Genomic DNA, 27983 nt, shown 5'->3' with positions numbered 1-27983 from the left:
AGCTGCGGCTAGCTTTGTAGTGTGTGCTTTAATCTGCTGCCTACCAGGGAAGCCGCCTTTGATTTTTTCTAATGGAACTGGTGTGAAACGGTTCTGCAGACCAGAGCATGAATTTGCATTGCTGGTTGCTGCCCTGTTCCAAAATATTTTTAGCTGATTGTTTCACTGATTTAACACTAGTTATAACATTTGCACTAACATGAAGACCCCAACCCACGGCAGGGTCATCAGTCACACACTGACAGAAAGAGCCAGCCACAGAACCCTGGTGTGAAGCCATTCTGGGGCATCTCTAAGTCCCAGGAAAAGTGTGTGCCTCCCCGTGGGGATGTGTCATGTATCATGCTGAACACAACCAACGACAAGAGGCCCACTTCACTGTCCCCCACATCAGCCCCCTTACCCCAAACTCTGACGCCTAGCTCGAGCACTAGTGTGCGTGCATGCGTGCACGTGTGTGTGTTTCAACAATAACTTGTTCCATTATCCACTTCCATTTGCTTATGGAGTTTTAATTCAACTACCCAGGTTAAGAATTTCTCACATGGGACCTCCCTGGTGGCGCAGGGGTTAAAGTCTCAGCACTATCAAGCTATGTCCAGCCACTGCAGCATGAGGTCAATCCCCAGCCAGGGAGCTGACCCACGTAGCGCAGCAGACCTCTCCTGTCTCCCCGCTGCTCCCCTCAGCAGTGCGTTTCAGTAGATCCACCTGTTCTGCTCCCTACTCTGTCTCTGGTGAATCCTCTCACCCCTTACCCCACACCTCTGGCCTACATCACAGCTCTTGTATTCACAAATAAATGAATACATCTTTAAAAGAAAAAAAGAACTTCTCACACGTTCTTGCAAAGACATGAACAATGTGCCATATTCCTCCCACCTGCCCCCAACTTCAGCTGGCAACATGAAAATGACACATGGATGTGCTGTCAATCTGCAAGATTGGGGGTTCTTAACTTGAGGTTTACTACGTGGACCCATGGAATCTTACACAAATACGTTATGTGTCTACATTTCGGGGAGTAGCAGTCCTCAGCCCAAATCGGGGTCTTGAGGAAAGTCAGATCACCAAAGAATATTTCTCTTATTAACATCACCAATAATGATAATTTCCTGTGCACTCGCTCTGAAACAAGTGCTTTCTTTTCTTTTTTTTTTTTTTTTAAGATTTATCTGTGCATACAGAACTGGGGTACAGGCCAGAGATGCAGGGGTGGTGAGAGGCTTCACCATAGACAGAGTGGGAAGCAGAACAGGCAGATCGACAAAGTACACTGCTGAGGGGAGCAGCGGGCGGGTCAGGAGAGGTCTGCCGTGCCATATGGATCACCTACAGGGCAGGTGGGGATTGAACTCATGCAGAAGTGGCTTTAGCTTCTTAGTGCTGTGCTTTAACCCGCTGTGCCACCAGGGAGGGCCCCACCAAGTGCTTTCTTACATCAACATCTCCAACCCTCACGACTGCCTACATGCTACGTACACTCAGGCTCGCTGAGGCTGGGGAATTTTCACGAAGCATACAACAAAGCAATTTGTCTGAGCCTGAATTCCACGCTCTTTCCACTCAATTGCACAGTTAAGACCATGTGCAGTGGAAATCCACGCTACAACATGGGCTCTCATTAGTCAGTAATTCCAGTCCCCGAGGTAATTTCAGGGTTGCTCGGGACTGATGGAATACTCAGCCTGAGAGTGAAGCCCTCCTGCTACTGAACAGGGCCGGGCCAGGGATCCTGGGCGTCCTAGGATGAGCCATCGGAGAAGGTTCTGCGTCAAAGCATTACCACAGGGAGGGGGAGTGTACGCTGAGGTGGCCTTGAAGAGCAGCAGCTGCCATGACAACATGACGACCGCCAGCGGGTCATGTGCTCAGCCCCAGTGGAGCTACAGTAAATGTTTAGGGGAGGCATGGAGACAGCATGTCTTGCCTGAGCAAAACAATTGGAAGTGAAAATTGATAACCTTCGGTGATTTCCCCAAGCCTCCTTCAAATCCCCAGGCTGTGAAGACAGGCAGACCTAGCCTTGAGTCCCGGCCCTACTGCTGACTAGCTGGTGGCCACAGACACCTAACAAATCCTTAGAGTGTTGCCTTCCCAGGAGGTGGAGAGGCCAGGAACACAGATGCTGAGGGCCTGGAGGCTTCCATGAGAAAGCACAAGATGGGCACCCAGCACTGCAGCAAGTTCAGCGGAAATGACAGCAGCACCTCCTTTCTCCCCAGGCATCAGCCAGGCTGGTCTCCACTCCTGGGTTTCCCATGTGGCCACAGCACCACTATGAGGCTGCCAGACATCAGCCCTTCCCCACCCTGTCACACCTCACAGCTTGTCATCCAACAGGTAACGCAGGCCTGAAGCCACAGCATGGTCTCCCTCCACAGCACATGAGGTGAAGGCCGAGGATCTGGTGCTTTTCCATGGCCACGACCCTAACCCCGCCCTGCCACGGCCCTCACCACTCCCAGGCTCTCGACGATCGTGATATCAAGTACAAGCCTCAAACAACCTCATACACAGCACAGGGCATTCTGAGAAGACGGAAATTTGTTTTGTTTTGTTTCTTTGAGTGGGAGGGGAGATGCAGTTAAGGGAGCTGGCTGTCTTACTCAAGTAGCCGGGGAAGTGGAAAAAGAAGACCTAGAAGGGAGAGGAAGGCAAACAACTCTGCAGCTTGGAAGCCTGAGGAGACTGTGACCCAGCATGGGGAGGAGGGGGGGGCGGCAAGGAACAGCCCAATCTCCCATTGGCCAGTCGGTTGCCCCCCTCCCCAGGAAGGGTGAGGAAGGACAGTAGCAGCTGAAGTACTGGGGAGAAGAGAAAAGCTCGCGTCATCCCTGCACACTCAGCTCCTCCACCCCTCTGTCCACTGCCCGTCTTCTTCAGGACTTAGCTCTGGACTGTAACAGCTTCCTCATGATCTCCCCACCTCTGGGTTCACCCATCAAATCACAGGCACGTTCCTGACAGCTCCTCCCAGAATCCTTCAGTAACTTAACATCACAAAGAAGATACCTTAAAGCAGCCATTCAACGCTCCCATCCTGGGCTCCAGATTCCAGCCTATCTCTCCCAAACACTCCAGTCACAACTCTTCATGCTCCAGCCAGAAAAAAAAAAAAAAAATAAGAAAAATCCCCATGATTCTGCCTGGAGACAGCGTGCATATTTTGCAAGGTCCAATCCAAGGGCCACCTCTTCCATCAAGCCCTCCCTGATTACTCTGGCCCTCAGCACCCATCCTCCCCAAACACTTTTCTCTACAAACCTCTAGAGCACTTATGTGAGCTGGGCACAGCATCACCTCCACCTTACTCAATTCTCACAGCCCTTCAAAGCAGATACTGAATATGCCTATGTTATCAATCAGGAAGCTGAACTTCAAGGAGCTCAAGCAACTCAACAGAAATTAAAGGTGGTGGATTCGAGATTGAAATCAAGTGTGAGTGTGTTCTTTGCAAACAGAGATGCCAACCTGGCTGGCTACCGATCTCACCTAACTACAGGGACTTCCTTCAGAAACAGACTCAGCCGGTTTGGGGCAGAGCCTGAGAATTTGTACTTGACTTCAGTGGAAGAACTCAGCATCCTAAGGCATCTGCAGAGGCCCCCCTGGGTGCACCTGCAGTATTTCTAAGGAACAAAAGAACAAGGGGACATCTGAAAGCCTCTCCCACCCCACCCCAGTCAGAAGAGTCGCTTGCACTATAGCCAGGCTGCACTCAGCGGCAACTTCCCTTTAAGAGCCAGGGGTACACTGAGACCCACACTGGGCTGACGCTGCCGCTGCTGTCAAGGCTCTCCCGGAGCTGACTGGCTGATGAAAAAAAAAAATCATGGATCATTCAAAAATAAAATACCCCATAATCTTAGGATCACATTTGAAATGAAAAAGCCCAGCCCTCGCATTCCTCCTCCAGTCAGTTTGTTTTATCTCCGGCCAGATGGAGAACGAGAAGGTTCTCATCCATCAAATTTCCACCTTATCAGGTTTCGCTGTGAGAAGGCTTGTCAAAGTGCTCGGTGGCTACCTTTAAATATACAAAGGAAACTTCTCCAACATCTTAATGAGGTGTAGGAACTCAGCGATGTGAGCAGCGTTTCTGGAATTAGTATGAGAGTGACGAGCGAGCCACATCTGTGGTGCCTCACTGCTCGTGGGGCCTGTGGCAGGGGTCAGATGTGGAGGAGGGGGTGCCAGACTCCCCCACCTCACTTACCCTGAGCAGCAACACTGTTCTGGTTTTGCTCCAGAGTAGTTCTTTTGAACAAAGAAGGAATGGATGTTCTGAGATGAATAAACAAAGGGAAGCTGGGAACTGCCTGGTCCCGGCCACGGGGCCTAACCGACAACTGGTCCAGCGCAGTGCTGGCTGTGGCGGCTGCAGACTTCTGAGCAAGGAGCTCAGTGCTGTTTTCACTAGCAAGGCAGGAAGAATGCAAGGAGTGGACTCAAACTGGGCAGGGTCAAGGCCCAGCTGTGAGGCCCTAAGGAGGCTCCACGCCTCTCCAAACTCCACCTGAAAGGAGCAGGACACACCACCCTCCCCCGAAGCCCCACTCACAGTCCCCTGTGCCAGGCTCGGCTGGTTCCTCCCCAGCCTCGCCTCTGCCAGGAATGCATTGCCATCACCCGACCCAGGACAAACAGCGGCCTAAGCTAGCTCAAAGCCACCGCCTCCAGGAAGCCCTCCTCCAGCACAGTCACCGTCTCTGCCTCCCAGAGCAGAGGGTCCATCTCTCTACCAGCATTTACCATGCTGTACTTTCGTGAGTTTTTTTATCCTCATTTCTATTCCATTTCTCTACCGGGTTCCTTCAGAGGCTGTCGGATCTGACTTAGTCCTCTACTTCCCTACCCCCAGCACCCAGGACAGAGCCTGGCACCGAACCAGAGAAAAGGGGAAGCCTCTTGTTTTATGCCCCAGGGTACAGCACGCCCTATGACAGCTGGTGGGACGAGCCTCTGCAGCCGGCTTTTCCAGCAGTCCTGTGCATGAGCCAGCGACACTCAGATCCTGTCCCTCTGAGAGTTGTGACTCCTTTCCTAGAGGGATCGATCAGCTGGAAAGGAACAGACAAGCACTTTCTTCAGAGGAGATGTGAGTGTTGATCAAGGAAGAAATTTACAGCATTGTTGACTTGACTAGTAAAAGGGCAGATCACATTTATTAGCCAACAGCCCCCGCGAGGTTCCAGCAGGCAGTGTTTTGTCATTCAAAGCCCTGAGTCAGCACCTGCCACACAATTAAAAGCAGGAAAACAGGAAGGCAAAACAGGGATGCGAGCACCTACCTCTGTGTGTCAGAAACCACAGCAGGCATTTTCTCATGCATTAAATTTTATTCTTCACTGATTTAATCCTAAAATAGATATAATCAACCCCATATTAGGGGAGAAAACTGCAGTTTAGAGGTTAAGTAACTGGCTTAGAGGCTAAGCGCCTGCTGAGACCGATCTTCCAATCCAAGGCCAGCACCGTTTCCACTATTCCAAAGACACTTAAGAAAATTGCTAAGTTTCTAGCTCCCAAGGCTATAGCAGCAGCATCAAAATGACTGTAACATATTGATCTTTTGTGACACGCCAGGTTTTATGCCTAGTGCTACACCCTTCTCATATAACCCTGACAACTCATCTGTTTTTCTGATCCGGAATGAGACTCCACAGTGTGCTTGGTGATGGACCACTGTCCAACAGGCAGCCGGTGACAGAGCCAGGATTCAAATCCAGTTTTTGACTCCAAAGTCTCTGCAGTCCTTCAATCTTATAAGAAACTAGAATTTGCAAGGAGAGAACTCTTCCAACACAGGTCATTTAAACAATGCGTTATCCTACCAGGTTACCAACTAGGAATCTCTATACCTGATTGAAACAAAAGAAAAGGCGAGGGGGGAGCGGTGGGCAAAATGGATGAGGGAGGTCAAAAAGTACAAACTTCCAATTATAAAATAACTAGGTGACAAAAACTGTGATATACTGCGGAAGATGGCAGGTAACAATAGCAGACTGCCCACTTGAGAGCTGCTGAGAGCAGATTTTTTTTTCTTTTTTGCACACAGAAGAACTCCGGGGGGGAGGGGGGCACCAGAGGTAATGGGGGAAGGTGAGAGGATTCACCAGACAGAGTGGGGAGCTGAACAGGCCGACTGACTGAAATACAATGCTGAGGGGAACAGCGGGTGAGACAGGACAGGGTCTGCTGCACCATGTGGGTCACCTCCCCGGCCAGGGATCGAATTCAGGCTGTAGCAGTGAGTGATGAGACTTAACCCTTAGCCCACCAGTTAGACCCAAGAGAGCAGATCTTAAAAGTACTCAAAACGGCCCTCCCTGGTGGCGCAGTGGGTTAAAGCACAGCACTAAGAAGCTTAAGTCACTTCTGCATGAGTTCAAATCCCGCCTGCCCCGGAGGTGACCACATGGCGTGGCAGATCTCTCCTAACCCGCCCGCTGCTCCCCTCAGCAGTGTACTTTGTCGATCTGCCTGTTCTGTACCCCACTCCCCCACTCTTTCTCTGGTGAATCCTCACCCTCCGCATCTCTGGCCTGTACCCCAGTTCTGTATGAACAAATAAATCTTAAAAAAAAAAAAAAAAGTACTCAAAACTTTCAAGAAAAAAGTTATTTTCATTACTATGTATGGGGATGGACGTTATCTAGATTCAACTGGTGATCATGTTGCAGCAAATATGGAATCATTACACTGTACACCGGAACTAATATAATTTATGTGTCAATTAAAGCTCATTTGAAAAAAAAAAAAAGAGGGAGCTTTGCGCTTTGGTAAAAACCACCTGACCCAGGTCAGTGATCTCAGCCTGACCACCCGGTGAACAGACACCGTCTCCAAACGCCATGTCTTGATGACACTTCACCACATGTTCTGAACGCTGTCACGTTCTCATTTGGAGCTATCCATCAACGCACGCATGTGACCACTAGAGGGTTCAGGCTGAACTACCCTGAAATTAAACCCGCTCCTGTCAAAACACCCGGGATTAGCCAGCTGGGTGACAGGTACAAGTTTAATTAGATTTCTGGGCTTTAGCCAGCACATCCCCACAGCGCCGAGTGCCCAGGTACTGAAGCACACACTTGTCACAGCAGCGGATGGCAGGTCTCGTAACAGACGAGAGCATCGGGAGACAGCCGGGGAGCAGGGCTACGCCAATGTCTAATATACGTGGCTTATCAAGGAGAAGACCAAGGCGGACCTGTTCCTCTCCCCCACCACCATCAGGAGTACACACAGCACCAGAACCAGAGGGCAACCCTCAAAGACATCCTCCTCTGTCAACTTTCAGAAAACGCACACAAGCAGGAGAGCCTAAGTCTGCAGCCAAATGAGGTACCGGCGTCAGACGCGTGAGGGCAAGGACGAGAGAAGCCAAGCAGCGCTCCCGTGACAAGCCCAGAAGCTAGGACACTTTAAACATCACAGTTAAGACACACAGGCCTTTGGTTTGGTTTTTGCAAAGGCCTCTGAGATTTCTTTGAAGGGGTATGGGTCCCTCTGGTGGCAAGGAGGTATAACGGGGGAAAAAAAGGATCTATCTGTGAGACCCTTGCTTTTTGACCTGTTTGCTAGAAAGAAAACTCCAAGAGTGGAACCCAAAGCTTGAACTGGCCAGTGCCAACCAACAGCAGCTGCACCGCTGCAACGCACACTGAATGACCCCGGCTGAGCAAAGGAGCAGAACGGAAGTCACAGAGTCTACTGGCACGAGGCACAGCGATCACAGGCAATTACAACAAACAGACATGGTGAACTGACTCTCACGGCCAGACTTCTCAGTGTTCATGTACAATCAGCCTCAGTGAATTCACAGGCTTCTGATCCAAGCTGCATTTCCAGACGGGCATTGTCTGCCCCCGAAATGCTTAAGAGCGGGCACAATGAGACAGCAATAAATGGTCTTGGCATGAGCAAAGGATGGTTTGATCACATCCCAAAGCAAACCGGTGAGCCTGCCATCAGCAAGAAGTCAGGGAATGCTGCGCCAAGCAGAGATCCTTGCTCGGGGACCACAGGGAGGCCGGGAGGGAGGCCGGGAGGGAGGCCCCTCACACACTGCGCTGCGGCGTGTTCCCACTCATCCAGCTGTCCTTGTCCAAGAAAAGAGAATAATGGGGAGCAGCTACAGAGTCCCAGGGAGTGAGAAGCTCAATACTTTACAAGCTCACCAACCTGGATGACACTGATCTGGCCCTGTGCAAAATTGCTTTCACTGAATGGGGCGTTGTGGGAGACAGCACACTGCTCAGACAATGCTTTACAAAAACCACCAGAGCCCGGACTTCCCTCAGGCCTGAACGTCGGCAAAAGTTGGTCTTTTATCTTAACATGTTCATCTTCCAGGCGTTGGAGACCTTGGAACTGCATTTCCCTTTCTACTTCGCTGCCAGGAGCTACCAGCTGCATTTTAAGTCACTCTCTTCAGTCTTGTGACTGGATCACAACATGCATTTCCGCTTCCTTGCTCAGCTTCCATTTTACTAGTCAACCTTATCTCCCTTTGACTCTTTTAGCTTTATTTTTAGTCTCATTTACTTGTATGACTTTCCCCTGGAAATATTTTTTGAAACACAGCAAAGAGCAAATTACAACTTTGCAAGCGTCAAGTAATCAGAATCCTTCAGGCTGGGTGGTCTCGAGAATGTACTATTCCAGTCGGCTGAAAAACGGAAAAGGTATTAATCTTCCTTTCCGCCAAAAACTCACAGTTTTGAACATAACCGCTGACAGCTGGCACAGCCACAGCACAGGATCTCAGGCAGAGTCAACAATCGGGAGTCCGCAGGGGGACTCTTGGCGCACGCGTCACCTGCCTGTGACCAGGTCAAGATACTTCAATTCAGACTCTGATTGATCTGCAGAGTGGAACTGACGTTCTCTGAGCGCCTCAAAGGGCTGTGAAAGGAAGCCCTTTCATAAACTGTAAAGCACAAGCTACACCTTAGAGATCCTACCTGTTTCATTTCTATCACTCTCAAGCAGTCTCACTACCAAAGAGGGCATCGAAGATGGAGCTGAAATGGGCTCAGAAGAACAAGAACTATGCTTGTATGTGTTATCTTCCCCATGTATTTTTATCCTACCTGTGGGCTGCAGTGACATTTGAGAAAGTGCTGATTACTCACAGCCCTGGTAGGTGAAGTTTTGACTCTGCACCAAGAAAGCCCCAGACACCACACCTGGGCCCCCCTCACAGAGGAACAGGATCCCTCTTCACCCTCTATATCCCTGAGCTCTCAGAGTCTGAGGCACTGAGCACGAATCTTTTCTCTTTTTGTCTCCTGGCAATTCACTCTCCAGACACAGATCAGACGAGTTTTTCGCGACTGCACGTCCCACCCTGTCACTCCTCTGCTTAACTGCTCCCGCACAAAGGCCCCACTGCCGGAATGTCCAGTTCACACTCCACAGCCCTGCAGCCCGAGCCGCCCACAAGTCAACTTCTGTCTGGGTTAAAATCGCCCTTCACTGCAAGCCTGACATCTTCTTCTAAAACCTGGTACTTTCTCACCCTCTGTACCTGCCCCCACAAGTCCCATACAAAGCCCACCCTTGTCTATATGCATTCACCTGTAACCACAACTGCAGAACCAGTTCTAAAGTTATGTCTCTCCAGGAGGCAAGTCCTGCAAGTCACTTCCTTCCTCTGTGCCCGAGCCACTGTTCACACCTCGGCAGGGACCCGTCAGTGCCCACTGGAGAGGCTGCACAAGGTGTTCAGAGGCACTTGCTTAACACATGAGTGATGCCTGTCTGTTGCCAGGGGTGGAGAGGCCACTGAAAGGCCTTTGTGTGCCTTAATCACTCCCAAAGGGCTTTGTGTGCTTTAATCAATCCCAAAGCAATGGCAGTGGCAGCTGGTGAGGAGCCCTCCCTCATCCGGGAACTCGGTTACAGCACAGCTGATGAGACATGCAAGGTTAGTGGGTCTGCTGACCTCTGCCCTCCCCTAACAGCAGAAACTGCACACCGCCTTTCCCAGGCTCTGCACCAGCCAGCGTCCCCCAGATCTGGTGTAAAACTCCTATCGTAGGGACATCACAGTCAAATTCTCAACATATAATCAGAAGTTAAGTAGACAGCATTGCGTGCAATCCAAATGCCAAAAGAAAGAAACCATGGTCAAATTATCGTGTCAGAACATGGGGTGACCCAGGCAGAAGACAGTCAGATGAGACCCATCAGCTTGGAATCGCAGACACGCTCACTGCAGCCGGCACTTAAGTGGGCACAGTTGCTCCAACCACTTAGCACCCGCAATTAAAACAGCACTTTCGGCCCTCCCTGGTGGCAGCGGATGAGTTCAATCCCTGCTTCTGAGGTGACCCACATGGCGCAGCAGACCTCTCCTGACCCGCCCGCTGCTCCCCTCAGCAGTGTACTTCCTCAGTCAGCCTGTTCTGCTCCCCGCTCTGTCTCTGGTGAAACCTCTCACTGCCCCTGCACCTCTGGCCTGTACCCCAGTTCTGTATGCACAAATAAATAAATCTTTTAAAAAGAAGAAAAACCATCACTTTCTCTGATAACTGCTGAACCCTCTACAAACACATGGATATAGGACACAGAGGAAGCTCCCAGACTACACACATGGCACACACATGGGTGTCAAAGAACAGGCATGGACGTCAGCTGAGCCCCAAGGACCTCACCCTCGGCCACGCTGACAGGCGTCAGCAGGGCAGGTGCGTGGAGAGCCTCCTTCCTCCAGTAATAAATTGGGAGGAAGGGACCCCGTGGGGTGCAGTGAGGGGCCAAACACCTGGAAGGGCACTGAAGGACGTGGCAACAAGAGGAGGGGCTGGCTTTCAGAGGACAGAGGCTGGCTCCTGGCAGAGTTCCCAGTACCCGGCCTTGTAGCGGTTTAGTGACACGGGCGATACATGCCCCTTCTGCCCACGTCAGTTCAGACCAGGTTACTGCCCCCGGCCAAAAATGCCACCCATAGTACGCCCCACCCAAACCCTCCTCCCACCACCACATCTCCCCTCCATTCCTTGCCAGACACGCTCTGCCTCCTTATGAAGATGCGTCCATATCACACAGGAATGTATCTCTTTAACAACAGTCACCCAAAATTGTTTTAGCCCCAGGTCCACCTGTAGAAGGGAATTACGAGGCCAGCGACGTGCAACAACAAAGGAAGAAGTAAGCAACTCTGAGCACCGCCATGATGGGCTGTTGTGCAGACACATTAATGCCACCGAGAGAAGTTCTAATTCCTAATTACATATTCTAGACGTATATAGTACAGGTGTGTGTTGTGTGTGTGTGGGTGTGTGGGTGTGTTCCCGCCTATCCACCCCACCAACTGAATGAATATCACTTGCTTGACTGTGAAGTTGGAGGGGACAAATTATTTCAAATTTTAAGAATTCAACAGGGGAGGGTATGACAAGTAGCTATGGAAACTGCACCCCTGAGCAAGGACCCGCTGGCCAGTCTTTGCTTACCGCAGCCATAAAGGCCCACTACTCGAGCCTCACTCTTCTCTTTCAACTGAAGGGGCATCTCTTCCTAGAAGGTTTCCACGACCACTCCATCCACAACGATCTTTTTGCATGATGCAAATTGCACATTTGCTCTGGATTTTAATTTTTGTATTTTATCATATATAATTTTTTCATCTTTTAGGCAAAATAAAACACTCAGGGATCATGCCTTGCATTTCTATTAGAATCTAAACCAGGCATGCCCGGTATTCAATAATATTGAATAAGTATGGGAAACTGGCCTATAAATAACAGGTAACAATGTGTAACCCCAATAACTATCGGTGATGGTACAAGTTGGGCCAGTCCATTTAACAAGTAATTTGGCAGCATGATAACTACTATAAAATCCTTGCCCCTTCTGAGCCAATAATCTCACTCCTTAGCATCTGACCCCGGGTTGCAAGAGGGACACCTCTATGCCCAAAGATGTCCTTTACGGCACTAACCAGACAAAACATCTAACGGGAGGAAATCTAGGCCTGTGAGGCCTAGCGGCTGCAGAGTATGCAACATTTGGCACACCCCTCCGGGGCCTGCACAACCTGGTCAGACAGAGCAAGAGGTCAGAGATCGCAGGACCATTCTGGGCGTGAGACACAGAAGCCCAGCTGCGCCAGACTGGAAGGCTGATGCGGAAAGACAGAAGGACGTCCCGCCTGAGGTGGTGAATTATTGAGGGCAATGTCTGCTTTCCTTACTTTCCTAAATTTTACTGTTGCTCTCTTAATGTTTGTTAAGGTCTGGGCTAAAATATACAAGCATGTGCATTTCAGTTCTCTTACCAGTGTCAGCATTAGGATTTCAAACTACGGGTACTGGCTGGGGCTTTCTTGGTGTAGAGTCCACATTTCACCCTGTGAAAAGCAACCCTCACAGACCCAGCCTCTGGCCCTAAGGACTCACTTCTCTACTCTGCACCCTGCGGGCCCAGGTCCTTGTAGGTAACCAAGGCAGCCTCTGAGCCTCTGAGCACCCGCCAGCCCTCCCAGCCTCACCCCCTGGTGCCTGATCATGCCCAGGCTGCGATCTGTGCACTTCTCAAGACACCGAACACTTACGTTCAAATGCACTGTAAAATCTAAAAGAGAGACTATCTTTTGCCAATCAAGTCAGAGAAAATCTTTTAAATGCTAATACCCAATGCTTAATAGTCTTAAAATAAGATAACTCTCATGTAGGGAAGCCAGGTATAATGTTTCTGGAGAACAATTTGAGTGCACTGATAAAATAGCCATAGAGATAGCCATCACCTTTGATTAAGAAATTTTTACCTCCATCAGGAATAATCAGTGGGTAAATATTTATCTAAAAGGTTGTTGCCGCGGTATTCATTATAAGGGGATGGGGGGGGTGAAAACCACCTAAATGTCCTACAATAAGAGACTGGTTAAGTGAAGTGCATTCAAGTGATGAAACAGGATACAGACACCCAAGATAATCATCATTTTGCAGAACATTTACAACACAGCAACACACCAAAGAAGAACACTGAATTTAAAATGCAGGATACAAAACTACATCCTGATACCGGTATCAGTTTGAGACCAATTATCCCTGAGAAAGAGAGACAGGCAGGCAGGCAGGCAGACACAGGGGGAGAACCAAATTACCAAATAGTTAAGACCAGTCTTTTCTGTGTGATAATAAGATAATGAGAAAAGCAGTGTCTTCCTTATATTTTGTGGATTTTTCTAAGTTTCCTAGAGCGAATCCCTTCCCCAAACCTCAGACAGCAGAGTCCCGGGCCCACTGCCTGCCCACAGCTCCGGGACTGTGCTCACGTGGACAAGGCCGTCTGCTTGGCGCTTCTCTCCCAGGGCCGCCTCCAGGTCCTTCCCCAGTCTCTCCCTCTCCTGCTGCAAGTCGCTCAGCTCCTGGGTGACCTTCTTCACATGCCTCCGCAGCTTGTGGTTTTCCGCATTCTTGGTGAAGTTTTCTGAGCGCAGCTCAGCCAGAAGGTTTGCCTTTTCTAACAGAGCAGCTTCATAATCTTCAGACCCCTGAAAGAGGAGGGAGAAAAGGAAGAGGCGTTGGTTTTCAGAGCTCACTGAACAAACAAAAAAATCGGTGATCCTTTTTCATCTTGCTGGGGAAGTTGAAAGCAAAATACCAAAGAAACATTCAAGACCCGAAGCACACATAAAGGGAAGATTCTGAAATGACACAAAGTAATGTTTATGCTGTGATGCTATTGTAAGGAGGGAGGCTCCGACTGTGTAAAATAAATATTTTCTTAAAGAAAAATTAAAGTACATATATTCAGGAGAATATAAACATACACACATATATAACATCTGCTAGATTCAGGGGGAAATACACTTTTTGAGGGTGTCCTTTGGAAGAGAGTAGGCTCAAAATCCAAAGGTAAAGGACATCTGAGTTGCCAAGGTCACACCAAGTCTGTGGAATAAAACAACTGGCCTAGCTTCTTGGCCTTTCCAGGAAATCCATCTCTGTCACCATCGCCAGTTCTGTCAAAGTTCTTCGGGTGGTCAACTCAGCTGTCGAGCTGGGGCAAGCAACAGGCACGTGCATTCTGGAGGAAATCTGCTGAGCTGGACCACCCGCGCCCAGCCACCTGGCCCCATGTTCCTCCAACTGTTATTCAGGACACAGCAGCACAGACGGAGGGTGCACGCTGGTCCAACTTCAAAGTAGATTTTCTAGAAGCTTCTGTTTTAGTCCCCATTAAAATTTTTAAAAATAAAAAGTGGGAAGCCTAGGTGGCAAGGCACAGGAGGAAACAAACTGATCTGAGGCCATGCTAACTTAAACTCAAGAAACCAAAGAGAAGCAACAATTGAGAAAATGATGGTCTGGAACACTTTTCATCACTATCTTCTATTGAGCACTGACAGTCTATGAGGCGCTAACTCAAGAGCTTTTAGACACCTTCTATCTCTATTTCTCCAACCAGACCTTCGGAGTATTTAAATAACCAAGATGCAGAACTGCGAGATGACCAGGCTGTCATCAGACCATCAGGGATTAAATCTGGGATTCAAATGCTTCCAGCGCCTTTGTTCATCCCAAAGCACAGAACCACCATGCAGTGACGATTCCAATTAAACCAATAAACCAGTAAGAATCAAAATAAGAGGAGGGAAGTCAAGGAAGAGCTTGGAAGGCTACAGACAGGAACACCAGTTAGGACCTCATTAAACACAGGACAGCAATGGTTATTATGAAATGATATTATAAAGTGATGAAAGTTCTGCAGGATTATCACATAAATAGATGATGAAGCCTCCTTAAAAATCCAAGCTCAAAGAATTCAAAATCATACAGTCTATTTGCTTTATAAAAATACTTTCCAGCTTCAATTTTCCTTGCATGGTTCTTTGAAAAACTCCTTTAGAGATTTTAGAAAAACCTCTAAGCTCCTTTAGGGAGTTTGTTTGTTTTTTACCTCTTTCTACAGGACACCCTGCTATCTGAATTTGCTCTCTCAGGTAGGTAACTAACATTTGGCCCAATTAGACAGAGGTCAGAAACTGGAGGTCAAATCTAATCTTAAACAAAGCATGCTTCCCCAGTGTATTTAAGTGCTTGATGAGTTTAACAGAGCTCTCAAGTCAAAAGGCCCAGAGCTCAAACCCCACGTCTGGCTGAGTAACTTGGAGAAGTTACTTCTTTGAGGAGGCTTTCTCTTCTACTTCCTGGCTGCTGTGACGCGAGCTCTGAGCAGCCGGCCTGACGTTCGGAAATGCAGTGTCTCACCAGCACCTGACCTCTGTACATTGTGGGACCAGAAACCCAGGCAATACCGTGTATGCCAAGATCTCGAAGATCATCTGAAAATCCTGCAATAGGACTGAGTGCTATGAAAATTAATAAATGTGCACAGTAAGTCTGGGTCCACTTCTACTCCCTTCTTCCCTTCAAGGTCCAATATAACAAGTAAGATTCACAACACTTGCCAGGAGGTCTGGTCTTTCTGTTAATTGCCAAAAGAATGGGGAGTGGGGGTGATTTTTCTAAGAATTCACCCTTTCAGGCTTGTTATTTTCTTAGGAAGGAAAAAAACTGCTCAGTGTGAAGTATCACCTCAGTTCCACTTCATCAGCCACTGTCAAACGGCAGGGAAGGCAGGCCTGAGGGTCCAAAAGCAGAGACTGGTCTCAGCAACTAAGCCCCACCACTGAAACCAAATTTCTTCAATTATTATTGTTAACCAAAGTTCTGCAGAGCGTAAGGCATAGGATATGAATCTTAGGAATCAAATACCTGCGTCAGATTTAACTTCTAACTTCTACCTTGTCACCAAAACAACTTGGCAGGAGAGGTGGTGGGAGGGGAGAGCTTTCGACAGCATGGACTTAACTCAGATGAAGGAATTTCACTGACGCATTGAGTCAGTGGTAGGAAGTACTCACGGTACAGGGAAACGAGACACAGGGGAAGAACATGTCGGAACAATTAAAAACACAGAACTCAAATTAGCAAGAGAGGAAAGATCAAGGAGGTGACCAGCAGGAGTCCTTGCAATACAACTGGGGCATGGGGGGGAAGCAGAAGAGAAGAAACCATCAAGGCCAGGGCCAGAAGCCTGCAGGGAGCTAAAGGAACAGAAGACGCCGGGTGAGAGGAGGCATGAGGTGACAGGTCAAAGCCCAGGCTTATGTGACCCTGCGTAAGTTACGTGATCCCTAGCCCTAGATTCCCTCGGCAGTGCAAGGATATGAATAATACCTGCTTCACGGAGTGGTTGTCTAGGTTAATTAAGATAATGCGTAGAGTGGGCTTAGCACAGGGCTCGGCACACAGTATGTGTTCAGTAAGTGCCAGCTGTTACTATTAGCAATTACTACATTTAAATCCTGGCCTGCCACTTGCTATGTGAGTGTGACGAGGCTGCACACCCTTGCTGAGCCTCAAGAGCCCCACCATACAAGGAGATGATAATTACCTTCCCCACAGGGTTGTGAAGATTCCCTGAGAAGATCCACACATCCTGCACCGTCTATCCTGGCAGTTACCTCGGCACTCCAAGCAGGGTGGATACCTGTTACCACTGTCATTATCACATGGAGGAGGGGGCTGAAGAAGCGCCCAGGGCTGGAGGGGTACTGCCCATAGTTAGACTGAGTTCATTCTAGGCCCAAAGCCACTCGGTTTTCCTTTCGGCTGCAAAGGCCTGACCTCGCCGAGTAAGGATCAAAGAGAACGGCCACTTACCTGGAATTTCTGGGCCTGTGCTTTCTCCGGGGCCTCTCTGGCTTTAGCAAAGGCAGCATGGAGCTCTTTGACTTCAGAGTTAAGTTCTCCCACCTGGGCAAAGGGAAGGACTCTCAGCCAAGGGGCGGCTGGGCTTGCCTCTGCACAGCCCCCCTCCGCTTTTCCTGCTGCAATGCTTAGAATCAAGGGTTTTGTACTCCGAAAAACCCGAAGTTGGGAAAATGGGATTTCTAGTTTGGCTATTTAGAAGCTGGATGACTTCAGGCACGGTACTTTATCTCCTAGAGACTCAATTCTAAAATGAGGAAACCACTACTCCCCAACACAACATTAGGGGTCATCCAAAGCCCCCTGGACTGCCCTGGGTCCACACGCCTGGCCTTTCCTCCCTGACTCCAAGCCTCGCTGCTAGAGACTCAACAGACGGCTGTACCTCTGGCCAGAAAACAGGGAACCCTCAACCACAGCCTTGGCTCCAAAGACAGCGAAGCCGGGAGTCATCAAGCTGCTGTATAGTCGGGGGCTCACCTCCCCAAACTCCATCTCTACTTGCTGTTGTCTTTCGAAAGGTTAGACGCACACTGCCTGGTACGGTAGCCATGAACCGTGTGGCCATGAAGCATCTGAAAGTGGCTCATCTGATGTGCTCTAAGCACAGCTGAGCTTCAAAGACAGTCAGGGTTTGGTTTTGTTTTTCGTGCTAAATACTTCAGCATTTCCTTTGTCTTACTGGTCACGTGAAAGGGTAACGTGGCACGGATCTATGATTAAAGTTAATGGCACTTAATTTCTTTTTACTTCTTCTAATGTGACCACTAGAAAATTTTGAATTGCAGATATAAGTCATATTTTTATTAAGCAGCACTGGGTCAGACACTCCCAAACAATTTCCAATTGACTAACAGGCCCTTTCTCCGCTGTCTACACTCATCACAGCTCTCTCATGAATTTTTCACTAAAGCTGAAGATTCAGGGTAGAACAGGCCAATCACAGAAGTTAATAAAGAAAAATCTCGCTTCAGCTCTATCAGACATACCTCTTTTTCCTTTGACTTTAATGCCATGGTTAGACCCTGAATAGCTTTATCCCTCTTTAAGCTATTTTTCTTTTCTGTAGCAATTTCTCTTTCCTTCTCTCTCAGGTCCTCCTGAAGGGCCTAAATTAGATTAGAAAAAGATTCACTAAGTTGATGCGTTCCAACCAAAATGCACTGTAAATATATCTTTAAGAGCACACTCAAATGCAGTTATTCTATCTTATTCCTGTCACCCTGTGATTAATGTTTCCAAGTAGAGCCGAACGTAGAGGCATCAGCTCCAAGTTGCTGTGTTACCGCTCACGGCAATGGGGCTGGGTGAAAGGAAAGGGATCAGATCAGTTAAGATGATGACAGCTATTCCTACGGGAAGGACTCCAATGCCTTTTGGAATTTGAGTATAGTCACATCAGACTCTGAAATCGTACCGGGTTATTTGGGGGAAATAAGAGATCATTAATTTCATTCCTTAATGCTACAAAAGCTAGCAGCGAATTTGGCTTGATGGAGCCTGAACATATACATTTAGAGTCTGAGTTCATTTCCAAAGATAATCACTGCCCCCCAACCCACCCCCCCAGGCTGTTGTGAGGCTCAATCAAGACAATGGCGCTGAAGGCATTTGCTACATAAGCGGGCAGGCATGAACAAATGCCCGCTGCTTTGACTGGGCACCACAGGGCAATGGCTCAGGACCTCTCCCAAGCTACATGATCTTGGCTAAGGGACTCACCTTTCTGAGACTGCAATGCCACAGCTGCAAAACGGGGGTGCCTACTTCAGTGACTGCAAGACTGAGAAACCCTCTACGCTGCCCGGGGCTTGACTGGCTGCCGTCACATTCAATGCATGACAGCTATTGTCACACAGAGCTATTTTTGCTCTCAGAATAAAGCAAGAGGCAAGGATGATTCTTCAATCAATCTGAAATTGTAGTAACATACCTGGATCCTCTCTTCAAAGCGATTTCTCTCCTTCTGGCACTCCTCATGTGCGACCTGGGAAAAGGCATTCATTGGTGCCCAGAAGGGCCCCACCGCCCAGTAGTCTCCCAGGACAATGGAGTGAACGCCTCCTTGACTTACTTTTCCTTACTGCCGTGGAGCTCATGAAGACAGTGTTCACTCCTTCTCTCCCAAAGCTCCACCCAAGTGGTGAAAAACATAAAGACAGCAACTCATGCTGTGGCATCACCAGCCCCCAAGAGAACAAGCCACACTGAATATGGAAAAGCCATGCTAAAAGGACAGGGCCCCAGTAGTGAGAAAACGGGGTCAAAGCAGGGGATGCAGAATTCACCACTCTGAGAGAGGTCCTGCTCCATAAAAATCCCAAGCGCCCCAGGGCTCCCAGAGCCTCCACATGCCAAAGTACCACACAAGAAGTGAAGGTCTCACCTAGACCCACCTGCACTTACTTCCAGGTCCCACCCCCACTGCCTTCAAAGTAGCTGGCCTAGCGTGGAGGGGGCCCAGGGAGACAAGGGTCTGGCACGCATCCCCCGCTCTCGGAGCATTATCGAAACGCAACACAGGACCACACTCGGGTTAAATGAGGTGGTGTGTGGTGCCCTTTGCAGACCGCCGGATCCAGTTGAGGTAACCGCCTTGGAAATCTCTGGCCAAAAGTGGCCTCAAGCCTGCTTCCAATCACAAGGATAAAATTGTGGGACATACTTATTTTATTCAGAAAACCCAAACCGTGAAAATTAAGTCCCTAGGCAATAACAAGTTAAGATATGGGCAGACAGAGACAAGCAGGTAGGGGTTGTCTTTCTACTCAACTCTTTATATAAGCACGACGTTGGAAGGAAATGAAAAACACCAAGTCCCTGGCAAAGGAGATCTGTGCTAATTCCTCAGCTGACAGGGAGCAAAGGATGAGACACAGACTGTGCGGGAACCGCGGGACTGAATGCGCACCCCACTCCTAGGGAGGAGTCTGGTCTGCTCATTAAAGCCCGCCTTCAAGTCCTGTTAGCTCACCTCAGCTTCTCTCTCCTTTTCTTCCCTCTGAGCAGCAGAAAGTCCTCGGAGCTCTCCAGGTGACACGTTCTCATCAGGAGACGCCATCTGAGATTTCCCCTCTTGAAGGCACTGAATTAAAGCTTCTTTGCTCTTCAAAGATAGCTTCAGCTCCTCAATCAGTCTAAAAGAGAACAAAACGTAAATATTAATTCTAAGCTGTTCTCTTAGCTCAGTGGAGCAGGAGGAGTTAGGAAACGGGGCCAGACATCTCCAAAGGAGACACATGCGATGGCTGATGGAAATGGAATTTCACTTTGCAGGTTGGAGATTACAGGCCACTCACTGCCCTCTCACCTCCAGCTTTGGCCATTTGATCCTCCCTCTGAGACGCCAGACCTCCGTGTGATCAGGTCACACCCCGCGCAAAGACATTCCGTGGTCCCCACCAACCACGTTCCTAATTTTTTCTGGCCAAGAAATTCAGCCTAAGTATATTAACATAGGCAATAGCACAGAGCTGTTTCCCGAGTGTGAAAAAACAAAGACTGTCCCTTCAGGCCTCCTCGGGACCAAGTTAAAAAGATACTGACTTTCCAGAAAAGGCCAAACTCCTCAGCAAGGCATTTAAGGTCCTAGTGTCAGGGCCTCAAAGATCAGAGGTGGCTGCTGACAGCTCCAGCTTCATCTCTCACAGGAAACCATCACCCTCACTCCCAGTTCTCTCCAGAAGCCAGGCTGTTCTGTGCCTCTAACGCTTTGCTCACACTGTTCTCTCTACCTGGAATGACCTTCACATCCTCCACCTGCACCTGATGCATGCCCATTCATCCTGCAAGAGTCAGTGAGATTACCTTCCTCACAGAAGCCCTGCCAGCACACACCTGTGGGCTCTCATCAGGTAGAGCTGACGCATCCATCTCGGGGCCACCAAGAGATGCTACATATCAACTGCTCCCTGACGTGGCCAAGTCTTTTAAATGCTAGAAGCCTGCATCTCCTCATCTACAAGACGAGGAGAGCTTGCTCATGTGGAATGGAGATGAGTGTATTAAAATGGCCCTACAAAGCTCTGCAGAACTCCACAAATGACAGTTGTTACAATTACTACTTTTTTAAGCAGTCAGTATTTTGTCAGACATAGAGGACCCCTCAGAAGTGCCTTTCTATAACTTAAAAGCAACTATAATGGTAGAAAGAGCAAAGGCTTAGAAGTCTGAGTTTCCCCAGCCGAATATCGGCGGCTCCCTCCCTCCCCCAAATTTCTATGTTGGGATCCTAAGCCCAAGACTAATGGTATTAGGAAGCTGAGTCTTTGTCAGGTGATTTGGTCATGAGTAAAACCCAGGAAAGGGAGCAATGCCTCACAAATGAGGCTGAGGGACATCTCTCACCCCCTCCAGCATGCGAGCATTCAGGAAGAAATCTGACAGGGAAGAGGCCCCTCACCCAACCATGCTGATACCTACATCTCAGACTTCTGGCCTCCCCAACGGTGAGAAACGCAGTAAATTTCTGCTGTTTCTAAGCCACCCACTCTATGGCACCCCAAGTGGACTAAGACAAGTGGATAGACGGTACCAGGCTACACCAATGCAATGCCCTCAAAACTTGGCACGAAGAGTCACACTGCCCTCTAGGGGTTAAATTCTGAAATCATCACATAATCCGTTGAAGGAGGAAAACCATTTCCTGACTCACCCTGAGATCCCCAAACTCGCTGTTTCTCTAGATCACAGTTAAGGAAAGGCTGCGTCGTTGTTGTGGTGAAAAACAAATGCTAGCTCCGCCAAAGGCAGACACCCGAGCACTGCAAGATGGAGGCCAGGATTGCTCCCTCAGTCTGTTCATCCCTCTTTTACAAGCAGCCCTAGAACGTCGCTCTTCTCATTTGCCAATCTGTAATGTAAAGGCAGTCTGGGGGCAGAAATAAAGCCGACAGCTGGTGGAGAGCCAGGCAGCTGGGCAGAGCAGCCTAAGTAGTGTCATGGCCGTCAGTGCGGGCACACTGGGGCAGGAAAAGAAAAGCAGTCAGCAATCTCTGTTTTTGCTTTAGAATAATTTCTATCAAATTCCAGAAGTTCGGCTCTTCAATGGGTAGGTCACAGGCTAACCACAGACTTTACTACATTAATCACCCCACCTTGGTGACTGCCAAAGCAAGGCAAAAGTATTAAACTATAAGGTCCAAGGGAAAAAACAAAACCTCAACTCTCTCCTGAGCAGCTTTAATCAAAAGTTTGGTTTTAAGAGAGGACAAGCACTAAAGAAACCACAGCCCATCCCGTTCTCTGGCTCAGCTGGCACACATTTCATTCAAGGGCCATCCGTGAGCTCTCGCCAGGTCTACAAATACTGTGCTAATACAATTTTGGCCCCTTGCACTCTACTAGCTTGGGCCCTTGACGTGAGAGAGGTGAAGGACAAACTCACCGGTATTTACTGGGGGAAGTCGTCCCTGGTGGTTACCTTTGGGAAGATCCTGAGAGAAATTTCTCTCTGACAGTGTCGCCCCTCCTGACTGACTAGCTTGTTTGATCTTGTGAGTAAGGTGAATCTTAATGTTCACCAAGACGCTTTTCCCTTTGATAACCAGTTAACTACACAAGCGGAATACTAAGTTTAATATCTGAGTGATATTTCTGAGCGTGAATTTCTAGCTACCAACTGTTATCTCTGTCCTCATATCACTGTCCCGCCCTCTTCTTTTAAATTTGAGGGAGAGGAGAGAGGGAGCAGGGAAGGGAGGGGTGACGCGTCCCCTGCCCCAGGAACGCAAGGCCGAGGATCCCAGGCAGAGCCAGACCTGTCCTTCTCTCCCAGGACCACAGCCATCCCCGGGCCCTGCTCGTGCCTCCTCTTCATCTCTGAGAGCTTGTTCTCCAAGCTCAACCGACGAGCCATCTCTGTTTCTGTCCCCGCAAAGGCCTTTTCCAGTTCTGCTTGGGCGGCTTTCACATCCTAGAGTGAAATTAAATGCATTTGATGCAATTTTTCAATACAATTGGGAACATTTTGAAAGGAAATTGGATTAAAATATAAATATTTATGACTTTTTCTTCAGTACATTTCCCCTTCCTGAATTGTGCAATACATGGGGAGAATCAGTAATAAATACATTTGCCAGCCATTTTCCCCTCTTGTATCCTGAAGAGTAATGGGCATTTCCAATGGAAAAGACTTAACTTTACAAGAACTGTATTTTTGGTTTTGAAAAATCAGATCAATATTTACAGCTTCAATGAGAACAAGGAGAAATGTGCCTCTCAAAACCTAAACATACATTAATCCCAAAGAGTCACCATAATCTCCATACAAATTCATCCCACACCCCAGGGCTCCCTCACCATATTTTTTAAGATAATGACTACACCATTCTAAAATACATTCTCTGTTTCTCCGAGGTGATTTAGGTGGTAAAAATTCTATGTTCTTCTTGAGAGCTCAAAAACGTCAACAAGGAAATTATCTAAATCATGCAGGCAATGTCTGTCAGGGAAAAAGCCCTAGTGATCACAACCTAACCTAGGAGTAGACAGGAATCGCCAATGACTCTCCCAGCTCCCACAGCTAAAAGTCAAGCCCAGCTATGTTCAAAACCCCACCCTCCCACTTATTTGCTTGGGGAGGAAAAAAATTTTTTTTTCAAAGATTTATTTATTTATGCGTACAGAACTGGGGCACAGGCCTGAGCAGGAGGGGCGGTGAGAGGCTTCACCAGAGACAGAGTGGGGAGCAGGACAGGCAGATCGACGAAGCACACTGCTGAGGGAAGCAGTGGGCGGGTCAGGAGAGGTCTGCCACGCCATGTAGGTCACCTCCCTGGCCAGGCCTGGCCAGGCGGGGCATCAAACTCATGCTGACGCACCTGCTGCTAGCTTCATCGTACTATGTTTTAACCCACTGAGCCACCAGGGAGGGCCTGGGGAGGAAAACTTAACATCTGGGGGAAGGGATGCTTAGCCAAGCAATATCCTGATTCCCATCACAGTCACAGGACAAACCTTGATGGGACTAGTAGAAGGAAGAGCTACACGCAGTGCCTCCCTAGCGAAAGCATTCAATGAATGAGGGAAGACGGGACAGAGAGATGATGGGACGGAGGGGTGGAGGCCTAGTGGGGTGGACAGATGGAACAATAATCTACGAGGTACAAAATCTGGCTATAGGCTTAGCTAATGTTAGGTGAGTCACTTACCCTCTCTGGGCCTCAATTTCCTTCTCCATAAACTAAGGAGGTAAACAAGGTAATGAGGAGGGTGGTGTTATATCAGGAATATAAGCTTAAAGTCAGCAGTTAGAAGTCTTAACCCAGGATAAAACTTGAACTAGTTAGACTTCCTGTCCTGGAGTCCTCGTCAGCGGAAACAGAGACAACGCGGCCAGTCTGCAGGGTGCAAAGGTGCGAATCAAGTATGTGAAGTGTCTTGGCCACTGCAGGACCTGGGGATGCTCAGGTGACTTGTTTCTGATGAAAAAGTGTCAGCAGTGGGGGGAGGGAAATGCACGGGACTTCTGTGGTGATGGCACACGGGTGATTTGGTGATGGGAAACCCAAGAGGATTGCAATTGAGATAGGGAAAAAATAGGTAAAAATAAACTATTATAATTTTTAAAAGAGAAAAATAAAAATCAACAGTTTATAATCCCATTCCAGGATTAAACACTTAAGAAATACATTATCCTGGGCCCACCCTGGTGGCTTAATGGGTTAAGCACAGCACTATGAAGTTGTCTGCAACTACTGCAGCACAAGCTCAATCCCCTCCAGAGGGCTGACCCACCCGGCACAGCAGACCTCGCCTGACCCGCCCACTGCTCCCCTCGGTCCATCTGTCGGTTCCACTCCCCACTCTGTCTCTGGTGAATCCTCTCACCCCCCACACCTCTGGCCTACACCCTTGTTCTGAGTTCTGCATGCATAAATAAATAAACAGATCTTACAAAAAAAGAAATACATTCCCCTCAGGGTTTCCACACTTGCCTCTTCTAAAAGGATTATTCTTCTGTTCAGTACATCTTCAACCTGCTGTACCTTCTTCTGGGCATCCTCTTTCACCCGCTGGATCTCAGAGCCTCCTCCTTCAGCGAGGCTCTCGACGGCTTTGCTGCAAAAAGATGCAAATGTGTGAAAGGCATTCAAGGAACACAAGGTGACTTCAGTAGCCCCAAAGAGACAAGGAATATGTGTTAGTCATTTGCCCCCACAGACCCGTGCTGAGCTTCTTTTTGTCAATTAACATTTGTAATTTAAAACAGAGTATAATATATAAATGCATGAAATCAACATGCTGCATACCTTAAACTTACAAAATGTGTTGTGTCAGTTATATGTGTGTGTGTACATATACAGGTATGTAATGTCCATTCAAAGTCTAGATAAGAAAAAGATAAGAATCTTCTATAATCTCATCACCCAGGAGAACATTTTAGTATAGAGCTTTTAACATTTTAGTATAGAGCTTTTCAGCTGTTTTACAAAAAGCCATACCGTACGTATCTATTGTCTTATTTCAGTACTTAACATACTATAAACATCGTTTTTTGTGAATAAATACAAATCTCTACCTTTTTTTTTTTAAAGATTTATTTATTTGTGCATACTGAACTGGGGTACAGACCAGAGACTCAGGGGCGGTGAGAGGCTTCACCAGAGACAGAGTGGGGAGCAGAACAGGCAGACTGACAAAGTACACTGCTGAGGGGAGCAGCAGGCGGGTCAGGAGAGGTCTGCCACGCCATGTGGTCGCCTCCGGGACAGGTGAGAATCGAACTCATGCGGAAGTGGTTTTAGATTCTCAGTGCTGTGCTTTAACCCGCTGCGCCACCAGGGAGGGCCAAATCTCTACCATTTTTAAAGGCAACCTATTAAGTCACTATATGAAAGGTACTGTAATATATTAAATTGAGCTCCTATTTTTAAAACATCTCATTGTTTCTGACCTCCGCATCCGTGTAATACTCACAAAGTTCTGAGAGCAGCACCCAGTACAAAGTTAATATACAACGTTAGTGCTACAGCTTATTACTACAAGCAAGGTTAGAGCACCCCACACGTATACCGACCGGTGATTTCCTTAGGATCAATTCCTAGAAAGGGAAAGAGATGAGCACAGTCTTGAGACTTTCAATAACTTGCCAAGTTCCCCAGCAGGACTCAGAGAAACACGGCACCAGCAGCCAGGGGGTGGAGCGCTGGCCTGCCAGCCACGTGCAGGAAGCAAGACACACACGTCAGGGGGTTGGCTGCTTCACTCGCGGCCAGGGAGGGTGGTGGAGGGTCGTGCTAGTGGCTTGTGCTCTGGCTACCACGTAGGGCTTGAGGAGCAGAGAGCACACGTGGCCAGGCTCGGTGTCCCTCCCACGTGGCGTGCAGCAGCACAGCCCTGCTCCTCGGAGCGGTGGGAAGGGCACATGGGACCACACCCACAGACGCCTCACTCTGACTCTCCCCAAAAGAAAAGCAGTGGCAGACAGAAGTGTGTGACGTGTGCAGCGGTTCTCCTCAGATTTCTAAAATGATAGAGGGTTTCTAGAAGGCAGAATAACAAAGGAAATAGCTCCACCTAAAGCTGGTTTCTCAGAGAAATTGCAATGGAACAACCCTATTCACCAGCCCCCCAGCCCAGAAAAAGTTCCCAGCAAAGAGCCACGCGATGTGACACTCAGACACTCACATGCACAGGCCATGTGAGTTTGTGACTGAGAAAAACAGAACGTCAAGAGGGCCGCTCTTGTCGTCCAAGCCGCCAACATGAGTTGTCTGCAAATAAAGACTTAATTCATATCTATCTTCCTCTCACCAACAAGCTTTCAGAAGGCCCAGCGTCATGATGTCATTTAAAGGAATTCACTGTGAACAACTGGAGAGAAAGATCGTGGGCCTGAGCTGTACAGGGCTGCTTCCAAACCCCATCTCTATTATGTCTGCAATGTGGCTGGGTAAACTACCCCTCACACCTCCGTTTCCTCATTTGAGAAATGAGATGAGACCTCTCAGAATGAAGGAGCTGACACTCCTGGGGCCGCAGCAGGCGCCTCTTCCTCGGGAGCTGAGCACTGAGAGGCCTCACTCCACTCTGGCTGGCCTGAGAACCGATCACCAGGGCGCCCCAGCCCCTTCCTGATTAATGCCAAGAAAAGACCCCAGCCCCCACCCCTCAGCTGCCCACCGGAACTGTCTGCAAGTCAGTGATTCGCAACTATTACACCACTCAAGCGGCGTTCTATCCGAATGGAGGGAGGCTGGGCCAGAGAGCGCTCCTTCCCCAGCCTGGCCACAGGAGCTCCGTGGCTCACCCACGAAGCAGCACGGGGTGTAGCTGCAGGCTTGATGGTCGCCTTGAGCAAAGGCTCACTCTCCACGCCCCCCTCACCCCTCCACGCCCAGCGACCACAGTCTCCCTCCTGCCAAGCCAGACCCAGCCTGTGTGTCTTGACCATCACTCACAAACACGTAAGACGCTGACTGCAATTTTGAACAAGTACTAGTTTATTCGGTTTTGTTTGTGTTTTAGTTATACCAATAAAATGTATCCCCAATAACAAATGTTCCAACTTTTCATTTATCATCTTTGTATTTTACAGTTACTGTAGCAATAAAATTTATATTCAACAGTATGGTGCAATTTTCCTCTACTAATGGAATTATTATTTTTGCTTGTGCTTTTAAAGCAACAGAGATAAAATTCACTCCCGACAACATGTGTGCTTCTGTTTTTAATGACTCCCGATGCTAACTGAATCATGTCACAATGGAGAGCCTGCGAACACGGATGCTCACTCACAGGAGCCCCACTGCCAGACCAGGCCCTGTTCTGTCCCTGGCAAGGGCAAGCCCCCCCAATCCTCTGTGCCTCAGTTTTCTTTCTGCTTGGATGAATGTTGTCTGCCTCACATAACTACTGCAAAGTCAAATGTGATAAAGCACGTCACAGCAAGCCTTGACCTAAGGTGTAGGCCACAGCAGGATCTCCACAAGTGCTATTCCCTCCACCTACCCTTCCTATCTGTACAGAACGTGGGCCAACAGACGAGACAGAGAGGGAGACATGAAGAGAGGAAAGGTCAAGAGAACGTCCAGCTTTCCACCCCGATTAAGAGAGAGCCCCACACACACGCCACGCTCACTACCCTCTATAACCATCAACATTTCCCTAGATTCTTTCCATTCTAATTACAGGCTGTTAGGCAAAAACAGGGCCTTTTCCTGTGACCAGGCCTATGTCCTCCTCTCCCCCTCCAAAATAAACAACTGTAAAACTGAAGGGGAGGCCCTCCCTGGTGGCGCAGCG

At 48.6% G+C, this 27983-nt stretch overlaps 1 protein-coding gene across 3 annotated transcripts in view; it reads right to left on the bottom strand.

Moving 5' to 3' along the window:
• The window catches only part of CDK5RAP2 (CDK5 regulatory subunit associated protein 2), a 143368-nt gene that overhangs the window by 85145 nt on the left and 30240 nt on the right, over positions 1-27983 (bottom strand). For all 3 annotated transcript variants that reach the window (XM_004677939.2, XM_012721556.1, XM_012721557.1), the window contains exons 6-12: positions 24674-24797; positions 22496-22650; positions 19711-19873; positions 18670-18723; positions 17726-17845; positions 16689-16781; positions 13292-13510 (exon numbers count right to left, since the gene is read on the bottom strand). In XM_004677939.2, coding sequence (XP_004677996.1) covers positions 13292-13510; positions 16689-16781; positions 17726-17845; positions 18670-18723; positions 19711-19873; positions 22496-22650; positions 24674-24797 — 928 coding nt within the window. The remainder of the gene's footprint in view (positions 1-13291; positions 13511-16688; positions 16782-17725; positions 17846-18669; positions 18724-19710; positions 19874-22495; positions 22651-24673; positions 24798-27983) is intronic.

Source organism: Condylura cristata, unplaced genomic scaffold, assembly GCF_000260355.1.
Source record: "Condylura cristata isolate star-nosed mole 26May11 unplaced genomic scaffold, ConCri1.0 scaffold00006, whole genome shotgun sequence".
Taxonomy (NCBI): domain Eukaryota; kingdom Metazoa; phylum Chordata; class Mammalia; order Eulipotyphla; family Talpidae; genus Condylura; species Condylura cristata.
Note: the sequence above shows the minus strand (reverse complement) of the source record. Positions and strands in the feature narration are given on the sequence as shown.